This window comes from Hyperoodon ampullatus (assembly GCF_949752795.1).
Source record: "Hyperoodon ampullatus genome assembly, chromosome: 2".
In the NCBI taxonomy this organism is placed as follows: domain Eukaryota; kingdom Metazoa; phylum Chordata; class Mammalia; order Artiodactyla; family Ziphiidae; genus Hyperoodon; species Hyperoodon ampullatus.
Genome location: NC_136915.1, coordinates 193,696,603 through 193,715,883, shown reverse-complemented (window position 1 = coordinate 193,715,883; position 19,281 = coordinate 193,696,603). Strand labels below are relative to the sequence as shown.

Sequence of the window (19,281 nt, the reverse complement as noted above, 5' to 3'; positions counted from 1 at the left end):
TAGTCAGTTTAGTTTCTGTGTAGTTTATTGTGCAGGTTTTCAGTAATGATGTATCTGTGATTTATGAATCCAGATAAAGATGCCCTAGTTTTGGCTGTGTATCACACACCCTGAAGAGTACACAGTATATTTTTTGCACTCTAACCTTACTAGCTGCCAGTTACCCATAAAAGACTCCTGTTCATAAAATTATGACCAGTTCTTTTTGCCTGTGTCGTGTGTGCTGGGTATAGTGGAAACAATTCTTTATTTCCTCTGAAAGCACTGTGCCTGCATCCAAACCCATCAGAAACAGTGACGTAGAGATAATCTGGGTTCATGTGAGCTCAGGAGCTGATGATGCTTTTGTTAAATATGCTGCCATTTCCCTCTATCTTGAATGTTGATCAAATTTTAATTATTTTTCTCCTTTTTCCTTTTTTGTGACCTTAACAATTATGTAATATGAGGTCATCAAGCAATTGACACATTAACCGTGTGTTTGGACACTGTTACTTCATACTGTATATGGAGATTGCAGGTCCTAATGAATTGAATTATTGCATATACATATTTGATAACTGTTCATTAGAAGCTTATTTCAGTTAGCCAAAGCATAACTCCCGTAGAAAGAAAAACATTAATCAGTTTTACTTCTGATTCTGATTCTCATTCTGTTGTGAAAACTCACCATAAGTTACACTTTTACACTCCTATGTGTATAGAAATTGATAGAACCCTGGCCTAGATAGAAAATGTAAAACTAAATACAGAGGCACTTGTGAATCTCTTATGACTTAAATGACTTAGACTGTGGAGAAGCAGGAGCTTCATTTAAAAAAAGATATAGTTAATAAAAAAAATAATTGAGAATCTATGGTATATGCAGGCAGATTGTAGAATATGAAACTAACTTGTGGAAGAAAATGAACAAGGGGCTGGCAACACATCAGGTTCCACTTTCTGGTTCTTATTCTTGATAAGGTGTGTGACCTTGAGCAATTATGGGGCCTCCCTGGTGTTCCTCCAGATGTATTGTGGGGTTCACTAGACACTGATCTGCTTAAAGGCAGAGACTCAACCTAACTCAACTCTGTATTCCCAGAACCTAGCCCAGTGTGTATGTGAGAGTGCTTTGCAAAGTATGCTGTAAACATAAATAGTGAGTTATGTGTTTATTATCTTCTTGTATTAGTTCTTAAATAGTCAATGATGATTTGTTAAATAGCAGCATAAAGTCCCAGCTCCCTCATAGTTTTTGTTCATTTGGTTTTTGTTTTGATTTGTTTTGTTTTTAATTAAAAAAATTAAATGCAAGACCCATAGCTGGCATAATGGTAAGCATACACAGAGGTCAGTGTAATAATAATGACTTGTCTTTAGAATCAGAGGACTGCATTATATTTTGTGAGTTCTGGAGTGAGTGGGTAAAATATATTTTTCCCACAGAAATAACGTTGTAAGTGGTAGTTGTGTTTTTAGGCTATTTCCCAAATTTCTAGTTAACTCACATACCTTAAGCTTATAGTTGTAAAGTGATATTACAGTTATAAGTCCCAACACATTGCTGATTACCAAAATTATGGAGAAACTTACTGCACTTTCCCAGCAGGGGTTACAAGAACATATTTCTCTACTCATTCTTTCCTTTCTGTCACTCACTAGCACATTGATTAATTTGTGGATATTGAATCACCCTTGCATCCCTAGAAGAAATCCCACTTGATCATGGTGTATGATCCTTTTAATGTATTGTTGGATTTGGTTTGCTAGTATTTTGTTGAGGATTTTTGCATCTATGTTCATCAGGAATATTAGCCTGTAATTTTCATTTTTTGTAATATCTTTGTCTGATAATATCTTTGTTTGTTATCAGGGCAGTGCTGGCCTTTTGGAACAAGTTTAGAAGCTTTCCCTCCTCTGCAAATTTTTGGAATAGTTTGAGAAAGATAGGTGTTAATTAACTCTTTAAATGTTTGGTAGAATTCACCTGTGAAGCCTTCTGATCCTGGACTTCTGTTTGTTGGGAGTTTATTACTGATTGAATTTCATTACTAGTAATTAGTCTGTTTGGATTTTCTATTTCTTTGCCATTTAGTCTTGGAGGATGGTATGTATCTAGGAATTCATCTATTTCTTCCAGGTTGTCCAATTTGTTGGTATATAAGAGGTTGTAGTAGTAGTCTCTTAGGATTCTTTGTATTGGTTGTAACTTCTCTTTTCTGATTTTATTGATTTGGGCCCTCTCTTTTTTTTCCTTGATGAGTTTGGCTAAAGGTTTATCAATTTCGTTTAGCTTTTCAAAGAACCAGCTCTTAGTTTCATTGATCTTTTCTGTTATTTTTATAGTCTCTATTTTATTTATATCCACTCTGATCTTTATTATTTTCTTCCTCCTACTAACTTTGGGCTTTATTTATTTTTCTTTTTTCTAGTTCCTTTAGGTGTAAAGTTAGGTTGTTTATATGTTTTTTTCTTGAGGTAGGCTATGAACTTTCCTCTTAGAACTGATTTTCCATCAACTTTGGAACAATGTTTTTCATTTTCATTTATTTCAAGGTGCTTTTTATTTTCTCTTTGATTTCTTCATTGACCCTTTGGTTGTTTAGTAGCATGTTGTTTAGTCTTCATGAGTTTTGTTTCTTCCAGTTTTCCTCTTGTAATGGATTTCTAGTTTTGTACTGTTGTGTTCAGAAAGGATGCTTGATATGATTTCAGTCCTTTTAAATTTACTGAGACTTTTTTTGTGGCCTAACATGTGATCTGTCCCAGAGAATGTTCCATGTGCACTTGAATGTGTACTCTGTTTGGGGGTGGAATGTTTTCTCTGTGTGTGTGTGTGTGTGTCCATCTCATCTAATGTATTGTTTAAGGCCAGTGTTTCCTTATTTTCTGTTGGATGTTCTGTCCATGGACGTAAGGTATTAAAATCTCCTACTATTATTGTATTACTGTCAGTTTCTCCCTTTATGTATGTTAATATTTGCTTTATATTACTTAGGTGCTACTATATTGGGTGCATACTTTTTTTTTTTACTGTCATGCTATTTATTTACTTTTGTAAACTTTTTATTAGAGTATAGCTGATTTGCAATGTTGTGTTAGTTTCTGCTGTGCAGCAAGGTGAATCATATACAATATATTTACATGTATCCACTTTTCGATTCTTTTTCCATGTGGGCCGTTACAGAGTCTCGAGTTCCCTGCGTTACACAGCAGGTCCTCATTGGTTACCTATTGTATACATAGTCGTGTGTATGTGTCAGTCCCAGTCTCCCAGCCCATCCCTCCCCCTCCTTCCCCCCTGGTAACCATAAGTTTGTTTTCTACATCTGTGACTCTACTTCTGTTTTGTAAATAAGTCCATTTGTACCATTGTTTTAGATTCCACGTATAAGCAATATCATATGATATTTATCTTTCTCTTTCTGACTTACTTCACTCAGTATGACAATCTCTAGGTCCATCCATGTTGCTGCAAATGGCATTATTTCATTCTTTTTCATGGCTGAGTAATATTCCATTGCTTATATGTACCACATCTTCTTTATCCATTCCTCTGTTGATGGACATTTAGGTTGCTTCCATGTCCTGGCTGTTGTAAATAGTGTTGCAGTGAACATTGGGGTGCATGTATCTTTTCAAGTTATGGTTTTCTCTGCATACCTGTCCAGGAATGGGATTGCTGGATCATATGGTAGCTCTATTTTTAGTTTTTTAAGGAACCTCCATACTGTTCTCCATAGTGGCTGTATCAACTTACATTCCCACCAACAGTGCAAGAGGGTTCCCTTTCCTCCACACCCTCTCCAGCATTTACTGTTTGTAGATTTTTGATCATGGCCATTCTGACCGGTGTGAGATGATATCTCATTGTAGTTTTTATTTGCATTTCTCTAATTAATGATGTTGAGCATTCTTTCATATGTTTGTTGGCAGTCTGTATATCTTCTTTGGAGAAATGTCTATTTAGGTCTTCTGCCCATTTTTGGATTGGGTTGTTTTGTTTTTTCATATTGAGCCACGAGCTGCTTCTATATTTTGGATATTCATCCTTTCTTAGTTGCTTCATTTGCAAATATTTTCTCCCATTCTGAGGGTTGTCATTTGGTCTTCTTTATGGTTTCCTTTGCTGTGCAAAAGCTTTGAAGTTTCATTAGGTCCCATGTGTTTATTTTTGTCTTTATTTGCATTTCTCTAGGAGGTGGGTCAAAAAGGATCTTGCTGTGATTTATGTCATAGAGTGTTCTGCCTATGTTTTCCTCTAAGAGTTTGATAACTTTCTGGCCTTACATTTAGGTCTTTAATCCATTTTGAGCTTATTTTTGTGTATGGTGTTAGGGAGTGATCTAATCTCATACTTTTACATGTACCTGTCCAGTTTTCCCAGCACCACTTATTGAAGACGCTGTCCTTTCTCCACTGTACATTCCTGCCTCCTTTATCAAAGATAAGGTGACCATATGTGCGTGGGTTTATCTCTCGGCTTTCTATCCTGTTCCATTGATCTATCTTTCTGTTTTTGTGCCAGTACCATACTATCCTGATTACTGTAGGTTTGTAGTATAGTCTGAAGTCCGGTAGCCTGATTCCTCCAGCTCCGTTTTTCATTCTCAAGATTGCTTTGGCTATTCGGGGTCTTTTGTGTTTACATACAAACTGTGAAGTCTTTTGTTCTAGTTCTGTGAAAAATGCCAGTGGTAGTTTGATAGGGATTGCATTGAATCTGTAGATTGCTTTGGGTAGTAGAGTCATTTTCACAATGTTGATTGTTGCAATCCAAGAACATGGTATATCTCTCCATCTGTTTGTATCATCTTTAAGTTCTTTCATCCTTGTCTTATAGTTTTCTGCATACAGGTCTTGTGTCTCCTTAGGTAGGTTTATTCCTAGATATTTTATTCTTTTTGTTGCAGTGGTAAATGGGAGTGTTTCCTTAATTTCTCTTTCAGATTTTTCATCATTAGTGTATAGGAATGCCAGAGATTTCTGTGCATTAATTTTGTATCCTGCTACTTTACCAAATTCATTGATTAGCTCTAGTAGTTTTCTGGTAGCATCTTTAGGATTCTCTATGTATAGTATCATGTCATCTGCAAACAGTGACAGCTTTACTTCTTCTTTTCCGATTTGGATTCCTTTTATTTCCTTTTTTTCTCTGATTGCTGTGGGTGAAACTTCCAAAACTATGTTGAATAAGAGTGGTGAGAGTGGGCAACCTTGTCTTGGTCCTGATCTTAGTGGAATTGCTTTCAATTTTTCACCATTGAGGACGATGTTGGCTGTGGGTTTGTCATATATGGCCTTTATTATGTTGAGGAAAGTTCCCTCTATGCCTACTTTCTGCAGGGTTTTTTATCATAAATGGGTGTTGAATTTTGTCAAAAGCTTTCTCTGCATGTATTGAGATGATCATATGGTTTTTCTCCTTCAGTTTGTTAATATGGTTTATCACACTGATGGATTTACGTATATTGAAGAATCCTTGCATTCCTGGAATAAACCCCACTTGATCATGGTGTATGATCCTTTTCATGTGCTGTTGGATTCTGTTTGCTAGTATTTTGTTGGGGATTTTTGCATCTATGTTCATCAGTGATACTGGCCTGTAGTTTTCTTTCTTTGTGACATCCTTGTCTGATTTTGGTGTCAGGGTGATGGTGGCCTTGTAGAATGAGTTTGGGAGTGTTCCTCCCTCTGCTATATTTTGGAAGAGTTTGAGAAGGATAGGTGTTAGCTCTTCTCTAAGTGTTTGATAGAATTCTCCTGTGAAGCCATCTGGTCCTGGGCTTTTGTTTTTTGGAAGATTTTTTATCACAGTTTCAATTTCAGTGCTTGTGATTGGTCTGTTCTTATTTTCTATTTCTTCCTGATTCAGTCTTGGCAGGTTGTGCATTTCTAAGAATTTGTCCATTTCTTCCAGGTTGTCCATTTTATTGGCATAGAGTTGCTTGTAGTAATCTCTCATGATCTTTTGTATTTCTGCAGTGTCAGTTGTTCCTTCTCCTTTTTCATTTCTAATTCTATTGATTTGAGTCTTCTCCCTTTTTTCTTGATGAGTCTGGCTAATGGTTTATCAATTTTGTTTATCTTCTCAAAGAACCAGCTTTCAGTTTTATTGATCTTTGCTATCGTTTCCTTCATTTCTTTTTCATTTATTTCTGATCTGATCTTTATGATTTCTTTCCTTCTGCTAACTTTGGAGTCTGTATGTGTCCCTAGGTCTGAAGTGGGTCTCTTATAGACAGCTGCCATTACTGTGTTGATTACTGTAGCTTTGTATTACAGTCTGAATGAGGGAGCCTGGGTGCACAGATATTTACAAATGTTATATTATCTCCTTGGATTGTCCCTTTTATCATTATGCAATGTGTGCTCTTTTGTTACAGTCTTTGTTTTGAGTCTATTTTGTCTGATACGAGTGTTGTTACCCCCAGATTTCTTTTGTTTCCACTTGCATGGACTATCTTTTTCCAGTCCTTCACTTTTAGTCTGTGTGTGTTTTCATATTTGAGTGAATCTCTTGTAGTCTGTATATAGATGGGCCTTGCTTTTTCATTAGTTCAGCCACTCTGTGTCTTTTGATTGAAACATTTAGGCCTTTACATTTTACGTGATTATTAATAGGTATTACTTATTGCCATTTTGTTAACGGATTTGTGGAGTTTTTTGCAGTACTTCGCTGTTCTTTTCTTCTTCTTACTCTCTTTTCTGTGGTTTGATGATTTTCTTTTGTGTTAATTTTGGGTCTTTTTCTCTTTTATTTTTATGTATCTATTATAGGTTTTTGGTTTGTGGTTACCATGAAGTTCATGTATAACAACCTATGTATATAGCAGTCTGTTTTAAGTTGATGGTTACTTAAGTCCAAACATTCTTAAAACACTGTATTTTTATCTCCCAACACACCTTTTTGACATCACATTTTAAATCTTTTTATTTTGTGTATCTCTTAACTACTTATTATAGTTACAACAGTTGATTTTACTACCTTTAACCTTCATACTTGCTTTGTAAGTGGTTGATACACTCACTATGTTACTATATGTTTATGAGATTTTTTTCATATATTTCCTTATTTCTAGTTTTGGCCTTTTCCGCCTAAAGAAGTCCCTTTAACATTTTTGTACGGTTAGTTTACTGGTGATGAGTTTCTTTAGCTTCTGTTAGTCTGGGAAACTTTACTGCTACTTTAATTATGAATGATAACCTTACCAGGTGGAGTATTCTTGGTTTTTTGGGGGGTTTTTTTCTATCAGCACTTTGAATATATCATGCCAGTTCATTCTGGCCTATAAATTTTCTGCTGTGAAATCAGCTTATAGTCTTATGGAGATTTCCTTCTATGTAACTAGTTTTTTTCCTCTCTTGCTGCCTTTAAGATTCTCTCTTTAATTTTTATCATTTTAATCACACTGTGTCTTGGTTTGGGTCTCTTTGGGCTCATCCTGTTTGGGACTCTGTTTCCTGGACTTGGATGTCTGTTTCCTTCACCTGGTTAGGAAAGTTTTCAGCCATTATTTCTTCAAATAAGTTTTCTGTCCCTTTCTCCGCCTCTTCTCCTTCTGGGACTCCTATAATGTGAATATTAGTGTGCTTGATTTGTCCCTAGGATCCCTTAAACTATCTTTTTTTAAAATTCATTTTTCTTTTTTGCTGTTCCTTTTGGGTGATTTCCATTACCCTGTCTTCCAGATCACTGACCCATCCATTCTTCTGCTTCATCTAATCTGCTGTTGATACCATCTAGTGTATTTTTTATTTCATTTATTGTATTCTTCAGCTCTGCTTGGTTCTTTTTTATATTTTGTAATTCTTTATTGAAGTTCTCACTATGTTTATTTGCTCATGAGTTCATTGAGCATATTTACGACCATTAGTTTGAACTCTTTATCAGATTACTTATTTCCATTTCGTTTAGTTCTTTTTCTGAGTTTTTGTCTTATTCTTTATTTTGGAACACATTCCTCTGTCTCCTCACTTTGCCTCGCTCTCTGTATAGTTTCTGTGTGTTGGGCTACGTCTCTCCATCTTGAAGGAGTGGCTTATGTAGAAGGTTTCCCATGGGCCCCAGAAGAGCAGTCCCTCCTGGTCACCAGAGTCAGATGCTCCAGATGTGTCCCCCTCTGTGGGCTATGTGTCCTCCTGCTGTGGTGGCAACAAGGTTGCCCACTGGCTGGAAGGCCCACCCAGTCACAACTGCTCTGGCTCCACTCGTGGGCAAGTTGGTTCCAGGCCCAGCTGGTTGTAGCTGCTGCAGGCACCCTGGCCCTTGGTGTGGCTGGCTGCAGGGCTCAGCCGCTCAGTTGCAGGTGTACTGGTGGGTAGGGCTGGCCTCTCAGGGCGGGAGCCTCTTTAGGGGATGCTGGACCCTGGCGAGTCTACCTGCCAGGTGTGGCAGGACAGGAGCCGCTTTGGAGGGGCAGTGGCCAGGATGGGCAGGTTGGATGGGGCTGGAGAACGCTGGGTCAGGGCTGCGGTGCTCACAAGACAGATGGAGAATGTCAGAAATGGCAGCTGCCAGTGCCGGGCCAGCTAGGTAGAGAGAGAATAATAATTTAAAAAATGGTGTCCTCCAGCGCTTTGGTCCCTGAAGAAAGTTCTAGCAGATTGCTGCCCCTCAGCACTTGCCCTGAAGTTAGTCAGTGAATCTCCTTCACATATGACCAGATGCTTTTCCAACCGCTGCCTCTGCACCAGGACTCAGAGCTAGTGAGTCTGTGCAGAAGCCCTTTAAGAACAGAGTCTCAGTTTCCCAGAGTCCCGTGGCTCTCCCAGATGTAAGCCACACTGGGTGTCAGTCAGATGTTAGGGGGCTCCCCTGCCTAGTGCAGATGCCCCCATATGGGGTCCTGACACCTCGCTCCTGAGGGAGGGCCTCTAATATTTGTGATATTCCCTCCTGCTTACAGGTCACCGCATGGAGGGTGTGGGTCTTGACTTGATGGTCTCTGTCCCTCTGACCTGTCTCTGTGTTTTTCTTTATATCCTTCATCGTAGAGGAGCTGTTCTGCTGGTCTTCACGTCGTTCTCAGATGGGTCACTCTGTGTAGTTATAGTTTTGGTTTGTTCCTGGGGTGAGGCATGTTCATGGGGTGAATGAAGCATGTTCATGGGGTGAGGTGAATGCAGGATCTTCCTACTCTGCCATCTTGGTCCACTTTGTTGGGAACACATAACAAAAACTGTAAAAGCTTATTTTCTTGTGGAATGAACACTTAACATGATTCAAACATGCAAAAGTAAAGAGAGGCCTATATGAATTCCCAGGTACCTTGCATACATCTTCAGCAATTATCAGCTTACGGCCAATCTTATTTCTGTGCCAGCCCTACCCATGATCCCTCCCCACCTCTGGATTAATTTGAAGTAAATACCCAATAGCATATCATTTAACCCTGCAGATATTTCGAGATAAATCTGTAAAAGATAACTACTTAAAAAACGTAATCACAGGGTAAATTCAAAAATGGGACAGACTGAACCTCAAGAAGAGTAGTAACCGTGGTGGGGTGAGCCATGTCAAATATATACAAATGATTTTTAAAGACCCCTCCTGGCTCACCTTTATAGACTGTTAGATGAGCTCATTACTCTAAACATTGTTAAATAAAAGGAAGGAATTATCCTATTTTTCTGGTACACATTGTATTTCAGGATAGCCAAATAGTTAATAAGATAGTTCTGTATGGCATGCCAACACATAAATATAAAGGAAATGCTTTTGAAAAGCATAATTTTGAAGTGCCTACTGAAATAATGGATTTAGCCAGCGGTTACTATAGGATGCTAAAACCATCAGGTGAAAGGCTGATAAAGTTTGTAGTGGATGCACTGGCCAACCACACCTGAAGGCAGGTGTACCACCTGGCTTTATGTACCACCCAAAGTAAGACATCTGATCACTAGGTGCCTCCAGATGTGATGCACTGAGAAACACATCAACACCTGTGGGAATTCTTGCCAAAAACAGGGAAAACCCAGAACCTGAAGCTAACCAAGCTCCAGATGTAATTGCCAGTTTATAGGAAACGAGGGTAAAATAACACGTTAAAGGACACAGATGGCATGGGGGGGGGAGGTGGAAGGGATCGTCCTCTGAGACGAGGGACGTATCAGCCAAATCCAGTGCTACCCTGTTGAGATTCTGGTCCAGATAAACTCACTAAAATATTTTGGGGGCAACAAGGGAATATGAGATATTAGAGAATAATTATTAATTTGTTATGTATGATCATGATATTTGGTTGTGTTAAAAAAATCTGTTAAAGCTACATAGTGAAGTATTTACAGGTGAAATGATGCGTTGTCTAGGATTTGTGACCTTGAGACCCAAGAGCAGCCTCACCTAAGAGCGTGTTAGAATCAGAACCTGTACCAGACTCCAAGAGGATGTACATGCACTTTAATGATCGAGGAGCATTGCTTTGAAGTACTTGGTGTGAGGGAGAGTGTGGGTAAGGGATAAAAGAAACAAGATTGCAAGTATTGGTTATTATTGAAACTGGGGGCTAAGTGCTTGGTGTAGTGATTGACTGTAAGTCAGGGATTCCTAAATCGGGGACCGACAGAGTGTTTATGTACTCAGCCCAGTGATTTGTTTTGTGTTGGCTGGTTTGAGGTGTCAGCGTTGAGATCAATGTTGTCTGATATCCTCCCCTTCTTCCTGCCCAGCTAGTCAAGTTACTGGCTAGTATTCAAAAACCCTGAATGCATATTTCTTTAAAAAGTATTCCTTGTCAGATCAAATTGTCGGTTAAAACTTATGGAAGAGACATACCTTAACGACTGAATGCCAGTGTGTCGATCTCTCTCTCCGTAGCCACGCCTAAGAAGGCCTCTTCAGAGCCTGGATGGTGTTCTGTGCGCTGACAATGATGAGGACGCAGAAAGAGCCAGCAAGTAAGTCGCGGGGTCTCCTGTTCTGTCATGCGATGTGGCTCAGCGGCAGAAGCTTTAGGTTACAAGAGAGATTTCAAAGAACGTGCACTCCCAGAGATCAGGGTTTACTCCCTTGTGGTATATTCTTCAGCAGGAGGAACCAGCGCTAATTGGAGTCTCACGGGGGATGAATCTTGAGATGGGAAAGCAAGATAGACCTGAAATAACTTGTTCTTGGGAAGCAGTAACGTCGGCAGCAACACCTGGGATAGTGTTAGAGGGGAAACAGAAGCCCACTCACTAAGTTAGGCTCCTGCCCTCCTCCTGAAGAGGGCCAGGTAAATATCAGAAACAGGGAAAGTAGTCAATTGAAACAAACCAGATAGGCGAGGGGCGGGACCTAACTCCATGGTGGTATCAGAAGAGGAGAATTTAACGCAAAATGTTAAAAATTAATCTTAACATAAAATAAGGGAAATAGTATATGTGGAAACAATTTTAAGATATTTTGGGATGACAGAATCAACATTCTTTTTTCTGCATTAAGTATATCTTTGTTTATATAAAACAAGTGAATAAACAAATAAAAGGAAAACCATATAAAAATACTGAAAGTGAACTTGGAGTATAGCAAACTTCCCAGGTATTCTGGGAATCTGATATTTCTAAGGCTAATGTCCCAAATTCCCCAGAATTAGACTGTGAAAAGCCCTGCTTGTGCTTCCAGAAGGAGCTGTAAACGTTTGTTTGCTCTTAGTGCACGTACTCAAGATTTCCTGCATTTGAATCGGTGTGTACATCACTATAAATAATTTGGCCATGAACCAATTATCCACTTCGCTGTTCTACAGAAATATTACATTGGTTTTAAAACTCCCACCTTAGTTGATGGTCATTGGTGAGAGGTTGCTTGTATGTAGCATTCGTGGTCACGTAATCACCAGTGCGTGTTTTCTTTTTCTTCAGGTTGTCCTCTGAAGATGGAGAAGAAGCGTCTGCTTATTTCTACGAAAGTGACGACTCTCTTGAAACCAGAGCACAGGCCCCGTCCTCGGGTGAGATGGACTTGCTGGGCGAGATCCTGGACACGCTGAGCACGCACAGCCAGGACCAGGGGAAGCTGGCGGCAGCCAGGAGCCTGGACTTCTTTAGGTCGATGGACGACATTGATTACAAGCCCACAGTGAGTCGATTTTCCAACTGATAAAATTAAATGAACAGTTTCTCGCACTCACTGTGATGGCTTTTGTCATCACCTTAGTTGGTAGGAGCGTTTGACCTCAGATAAGTGTCAAAACTCCAAAAATACTGTAAGAGTTAATCATTAAGAATTATTTCTAGGGCTTCCCTGGTGGCACAGTGGTTGAGAGTCCGCCTGCCGATGCAGGGGACACAGGTTCGTGCCCCGGTCCGGGAAGATCCCACATGCCGCGGAGCGGCTGGGCCCGTGAGCCATGGCTGCTGAGCCTGTGCGTCCGGAGCCTGTGCTCCACGACGGGAGAGGCCACAACAGTGAGAGGCCCACATACCGCAAAAAAAAAAAAAAAAAAAAAAAAAAAAAGAATTATTTCTAGTAACAGAATTCCAGCATTTTCCCTTTTTATTTATGCAATTCTGGTGGTTATTGTCATTAATTGAAATTATTTTGTCAAGCAGTAGTATTTTCCTACAACCTAATTTTATAGTTGTCTTTTCTGGGGAACTTTTTTTGTTTGTTTTTGTTTTTTCTAACTTCATTACTGTTTTAAAAATTATTCTTCATAGGCGATTTGATTTTCCTTGAGAGCATGAGTCATGGAAGCCTTACGTAAGAAAGCCCTCGACTTCAATTACCTGCCTGCCTTCCTCCTCCCTTCCCCCTCTCCTCTACCCCACTCCATCACCTCCTCCCACTACCTCACCCTCTCTTTTGGTTTATATCTCTCTCTCTTGCATTCATCAAATATTTATTTTACTGTCTATCAAATGACTCCTTGGGTGATTGTAGCAGCCGCATGAAATGAAATTACTCACCTTCTCAGAATAACATGACTGAACTTAACTGAAAGGCCTTAGGGTAGGAGATCCTCAGCAAGGATGGTTTCTAGCCGACCCTCATTGAGAGCTTCCCCAACAGAGCTGCTATCCTGCACAGTGTCTTTCAGCATGCAGCAAAATAGAATCTCAGCCACTCGTAGGAATACAGCTGGATGGGTTGGCAGCAGTCATGCCATAAAGTCATTTGGGATTAGGAGGAAGACCTATCTCTTTTTCTTGGCATTGCAGTGTAGCATTGTGTCCTACTGTGCCTAAAGAATCAAATAACCAAGGAATACGTTTCTCCAATTCCACTTGATGCTAAAAGACAAAGGATTGCATGTAAAGGTACTACTCAAGGTGTGTGAAGGGTTTATGCAATTTGTAGAACATTTTTTGCCAGAAGGTCACCTCACCTACTTTTCTTATTGTGTTGATTAAGAAGATTAAGCAATACTTAGTGCAAATATATCATGGGAATGATTGATCACACTCTGTTCTTGGGGGTGGGGTACAAACCGTTTATGGCATTTTGAGAGTTTGCAAGTCATCTTAGGTTAAGAATCTATTTTTTCCCAAAAACACTTATAAAAATAAATTAGGTTTCTTTCCCGTTTTCTTGGGAGGGAAAACTAGTTAAAGTAAGATTGATGTGTAACTAAGGCATCAGAAGCCGATGATGATGCTGACATTTAAAATGTCAGCTTCAAAGTGTTTGAATACACTCACTGTGTAAAAAGTTACTGAATCAAACTTGTCTATCTTTTTCAAGAAACCAAATGCCAGTTGATTATTTACATATATTTAATTTTTTCCTTTTTTACTGTTGCATGTTTTTATTGAAAGAGACTTCATGGCTTCTCTGCAGTATAGTTTGGTGATGATTGTGTTGATAGTGGTGGCTGAAACTGACACTGTTGGAATTGATTTACCTGTATTTTCTCATTCAGTCCTTAACTGCAACTCTGTGAGATAGAAACTAGACTCGTCCTTATTCTGTAGATGAGCAAACTAAAGTACAAATGAATTAGTAATATCTTCACGGCTACACAGCTAGTAGGTGAAGGAGCAAGGTTCTAAGACCTGTGCTCTTAACCACAATTCAAAACTGCTTCTCCATGAAAAAAGCAACTTAAATAAGTGTAAGATCACTCTCTTTTGGATACTTTCCCCCCTAGGACAAAATATGATGCATAATTTGGCGTGGCCTTAATCTCAACCAAAAATGTAAAGGAGGTGAACCTCTTTTAGAGTAGAAGGTAAATAAGAATGATGCACTGCCTATATTATTTTAAATATATTAGGGAAACCATTTTGAGTCAGAGCTCCCAGCCAACCTGGCTTAATTTTGTAGGATTCCAGTGGAACAGCTAGAGATGAAGGACTAGCCACAGAGCTCAGTGGTTACCCAGTGGTTACCCATCGTTTACTCTGTACTCCACCTCTGCACCTGCTTCACAACCATTAACTAATACTGGATGGCATTTTCCTAAAACCACACTAATCTTAACATTCAATTCAGTGGGGGCAATTTAAAAATATCGCCTTTTTTGTTAGCAAAATACTTCTTTACATTATTCAAACTTTTTCTTTCACTTCAAATAAAAGATATTTGGTGGTAAACTGCAAGATAACTTAGAATTAAGAGCAGTTTTTTCCCAACAAATACATGAAATAAGTATTAGAAGGCATTTATGACAGTAGCTTTATACTTTAAGTGCCATGATTTTTGTTATGGAATTCATAATTTTAAAAGATCAGGGCTTACCTGGTGGCGCAGCGGTTGAGAGTCTGCCTGCCAATGCAGGGGACACGGGTTCATGCCCCGGTCCGGAAAGATCCCACATGCCACGGAGCGGCTGGGCCTGTGAGCCATGGCCGCCGAGCCTGCGTGTCCAGAGCCTGTGCTCCGCAACGGGAGAGGCCACAACAGTGAGAGGCCCGCGTACTGCAAAAAAAATATATATATATATATATATATATATATATATAAATAAATAAAAGATCAATATGTTTAAATCTGTCTTTTGAAACTTTTTAGACTGCTAGACTTCCCTTCAGTTCTAATAAAAGTAGAAAAAAGTTTCAGATTTTTCCTAGAATATGCAATTTTCTTTTCCTTTTTTGAAGTCTATTTGACTATCCAATGGTTTACCTGATAGTACTTTTTATAATTTAGTATTTTCTCCCTGTAAATGTGTGAACAAAAAAACAAAATGAACTCCAAGTTAGATAATCCATATTTTTCTTCCTCAAGAAAATGTCTAGTGTTGGCCAGTCTAATTAACCAGATCTTAGGTAGAGAGGTAGGAATGTGTGGAGATTCATACCAATAGCTCAATTACATGTAGTCTTAAACTAGTTTAATGTGTTGTGTCATTGGAGGAATTATAATTCTTTAATGTATAAGTGAAAAAAAATTACTACTGATTTTATTGCAAATATGGGCTTTAAAGAATAATAACCTCACTTTGATGAGAAGGAAAATATTGAAATAAATTATGTAGATCAGGGTTATGCGGAACAAGAGTCGATTCCTAGGGCTACCTTAACAAATTACTGTATTACAAACTGGGTGGCTTAAAACAACAGAAATTGATTCACTTTACCTCACAGTTTTGGAAAGAAATTTGAAATCAAGGTCCATGCTCTCTCCAAATCCTCTAAGAAAGGATCCTTCCTTGTTTCTTCCAGGCCTAATTCTAGTCTTTGCCTCTGTCTTCACAAGTTTGTCTTCTCTCTGTGTCTGTGTCTCCACGTGGTGTTCTCCTCTGGGGAACTTTTAAACGTGAAATGTTCCCACCTTTTTTCTGTATTTTCTGGATGTTCAAAAAAATTTTAATAAATGTATTAATTCAAGTAATGTTTCATTGTATTGCTTTAGAAATAATACTTCAAACAGATTGAACTGGCTGTTTTAAGAACACAAGAGAGAGAAGTATAAGTAATTTCCACTCTGTTCTGATGGTAATAAATTCCAGAACTTGGCACTGATTATATAATATAGTTTGCTTGTTTTTTTGTGTTATTTTGAAGGATTGTTTTGCAAATCCTTTTTATTTTTCAGCTTTTTTGTAGTATAGTGACAAATAAAAGTTGTATACATCTAAGGTGTACAACTTGATGTTTTGAAATGCTGACCACAGTCGAGCTAATTAACATATCCCTTATCTCAGTTACCTTTTCTTTGTGGTGAGAGCACTTGAGATCTACCTTCTTAGCAAAGAACTATGGTCACCGTACTGTACATTAGGTCCCAGCACTTTTCCCACCTGCACGACTGAAACCTGCCCCTCCAGCATCTCCCCATTTCCCTACCCTCCATCGCCTTCTGGTGACCCCCATTCTACTCTCGACATCTGAGTTTGACTATTTTAGGTTCCACATATAAGTGACATCATGCGGTATTTGTGTTCCTCTGTCTGGCTTATTTCACTTAGCATAATGCCCTCCACGTTCATCCATGTTGTCACAAATGGCAGGATTTCCTCGTTTTTAAAAGCTGAGTAACATTCCATGGTGTATACGTACCACATTTTCCTTACCTGTTCATCCATCAGTGACATCTAGGTTGTTTCCATAGCTTCACTATTGTAAATAATGCTTCTGTGAACATGTGGGTACAGCTGTATTGTCAAGATACTGATTTTATCTTCTTTGGATACATACCCGGAAGGAGGTGTATTATATATTGCTGGATTGTATGGTAGTTCTGTGTTTAGTTTTTTGAGGACCCTCCACACTGATTTCCACAGTGGCTGCACCAGTTTACACTCCCACCCGCAGTGTGCGAGGGCTTTTTCTCCACACCCTCGCCAACAGTTATGGCCTGGTTTGAGTTTTATAGGTGATTGATAGGTGCAAGGGCCTGGGCACCCGTATCCATCTCACTTCATTCCTGTTGAGGGCGCCCTGGGAGGTGTTCAGAGCTAACTGTCGATGCTTCATTTCCTCTGGGAGGGACTCTGAGTTCCCAGCCTTGAAAGAGACTGATTTCAAAATGGAAAACAGTATTGCCAAAGTAATGCTATAATTTTCTTCCATTTTTTCTAAATATGCTGTTTCTTCTCTCAGAATAAATCCAACACACCCAGCGAGAACAACCTGGCCCTGCTTTGCGGTGGTTCCGGTGACCAGGCCGAGTGGCACCTGGGGCAGGACGACAGTGCCCTCCACGGCAGGCAGCTCCCGCCTTCGCCCAGGAAGCGGGTGGCCTCCAGCGGGGGGGCGGACTCTCTGTCCATCCTAAAGGAGGAGAACGGTGAGCGACGCCTCAGCGTTGGTGCTGGGAGCCGGCCCGCAGAGCTGGGAGGGCCGGCCCCCCCTCCAGGACTGGGTTTGCCGCTGGCTTCGCCCGGAGCTTCCCAAACAGAGAAGGAAGAAACACTAAGCCAGACTCCGGGTGGTCCGCTGGTACCCAGCCTTGGGCGCCGTCTGTCTTCTGTTCCTTGGGAGAAAGAAGGGAAAGGAGCCAAAGAGACTTCAGAAGGTTCTGGACTGCTTCAAGAAGTGGTATCGTTATGTCACGTAACATCTGCCTTCCAGCAAGACTTAAACATTTCAGAAGGAAAAGCAAGTGGAAACCAAGCTTAAATCAACAAATGAAGAGTCCGTCGCTTGCATCCAAGCTTCTACAGAGACGTTTTAGGAGTCCCTGTACCCTATCATAAACAAGGATTGGTAGAAAAGACAACTCTTACTACCATCTAAACATTGTTTTTCATTTGGGACATTTCTCCCACTCGTCTGTCTCGTGGTATATAGATTTATCCACTGATTTTTAAATGTAAAGCTAATTCTTCTGCTGTGCTCTTAAATCAGGTACTAGTTTGTATGTATGTTGAAAGTATATATTGAACATATGATTTCCCAGTATTTGGTGCTTAACGCCACTTATTTAAACTAAGTATGCATCTAACCCTTGCACATAACCAGTAGCTACTGTACTAACCTGGTTGAGCATGAACTGGCCAAGATACCAAAACCTATCAGAACTAGCCTGAAACTGTTGACCAACTAATTGCCTTAATCTTAAGCCTATATTAAGCATACTTACATAATTTATGGAATTACAGGTAAATTTTGAAAGATAAGTTATAAGTGTTCTGCAGAGCAATAATGCCTTTTTCTATTCATCGAATCAAGGACAAAATTCATTTTTTCAAAGTTAAAAAGCTCTCTTCTGGACACTGCAGCCATGTTTTCCAAAAAGTATAAAAGTACACATTTACCTTACATGTCACTCAGTGAAATATATGAAGTGCTGAATTACAATGTGAAATTAATGACTTCTGTTTACAAATGACACTTTAAGTTTTTTTCACAGTCTCTTTGTATGACTTTGCTAAAGTAGGAGTCACCCCCAGGAAGCCAAATGCGACATAAACTGTCCTGATAAAAAAGTGTTCCTATCTGTTTTTCCCTTAACTAATAATTCTCTACCAGAATGCTTCAATATCATCTCAGATGGACTTCTTAAAATAATTGACTTTATATTTTGGAAGTTTCAAATTTATAGAAACCGTGTGGAGAAAGTACAGTGTCCCCATGTCTCCCTACTCACTTTCCGCTGTTTTTCACATCCTGTGCTGTCAGTGCGGTACGTCTTCACAATCCATGAACCGTGCTCCGTGCACGTGTCCTTAGTTTTTCCCTACCATCCTTCTTCTGTCCCAGAGTCCCACCCAGGGACCACATCACACTTGGCTGCCACAGCTCCGTAGGCTCCTCTTGGCTGTGACCCTCTCTCAGACTTTCCTGCTTTTTGATGACCTTGACAGTTTTGAAGAGGACTGTGCAGGTGTAGATATGCTCTAGGATGCCCCTCTGCTGGAACTGGTCTGGTGTTTTTCTCATGATTGATGGATTGTAACGGGACCGTGGGTTTTGGGGAGGGGGTTACAGAAGAAAAGTGCCGTCTTCATCATTACATCTTATCAAGGGTCCGTGCTGTGCACATGATTTGTGAATGTTGATGTTGGCCTTGGTCACCAGGCTGAGGTGGCGTTTGTGGGGTTCCTCCCCTGTAAAGCCATTCCTTCCCCTGCCGCTCCTACTGCCGTCTTCAGGAGGAAGTCACCGTGCGCAGCCCACACTGAGGCTTGGGGCTCGTGCCTCCTCTCCATGAGGGCACGGTATCCACATAAATTACTTGGAATTCTTCTACATGGGACATCGTCTCCTCTCTCTCAAATTCACTGTCACGCTTTGAAGTTCACCTGAGAAGGAATTGTGCGTTGACTGTTTGGTGATTGGCTAGATTGACAGGAATAATCAGGAAAAAAACCCAGTGATGCTATGGTTCACTTGTTGTTAGTATGTTCAATATATATACTCTATACATCCCCACTCATGATTTTTTTTTACATTATCATTTTAGGAAAGGTGTTTGAGAACCCATTCAAG

At 39.7% G+C, this 19,281-nt stretch overlaps 1 protein-coding gene across 1 annotated transcript in view; it reads left to right on the top strand.

Moving 5' to 3' along the window:
* DENND1B (DENN domain containing 1B) overlaps positions 1-17,743 on the top strand; it is a gene marked incomplete at its 5' end in the record, with an annotated part of 258,945 nt that extends 241,202 nt beyond the window's left edge. The window contains 3 exons of the mRNA XM_079697193.1: positions 10,802-10,881; positions 11,827-12,043; positions 16,951-17,743. Of these exons, the coding sequence (XP_079553319.1) occupies positions 10,802-10,881; positions 11,827-12,043; positions 16,951-17,469 (816 nt within the window). The 3' untranslated portion in view covers positions 17,470-17,743. The remainder of the gene's footprint in view (positions 1-10,801; positions 10,882-11,826; positions 12,044-16,950) is intronic.
* Between the last annotated feature and the right edge of the window lie 1,538 nt (positions 17,744-19,281).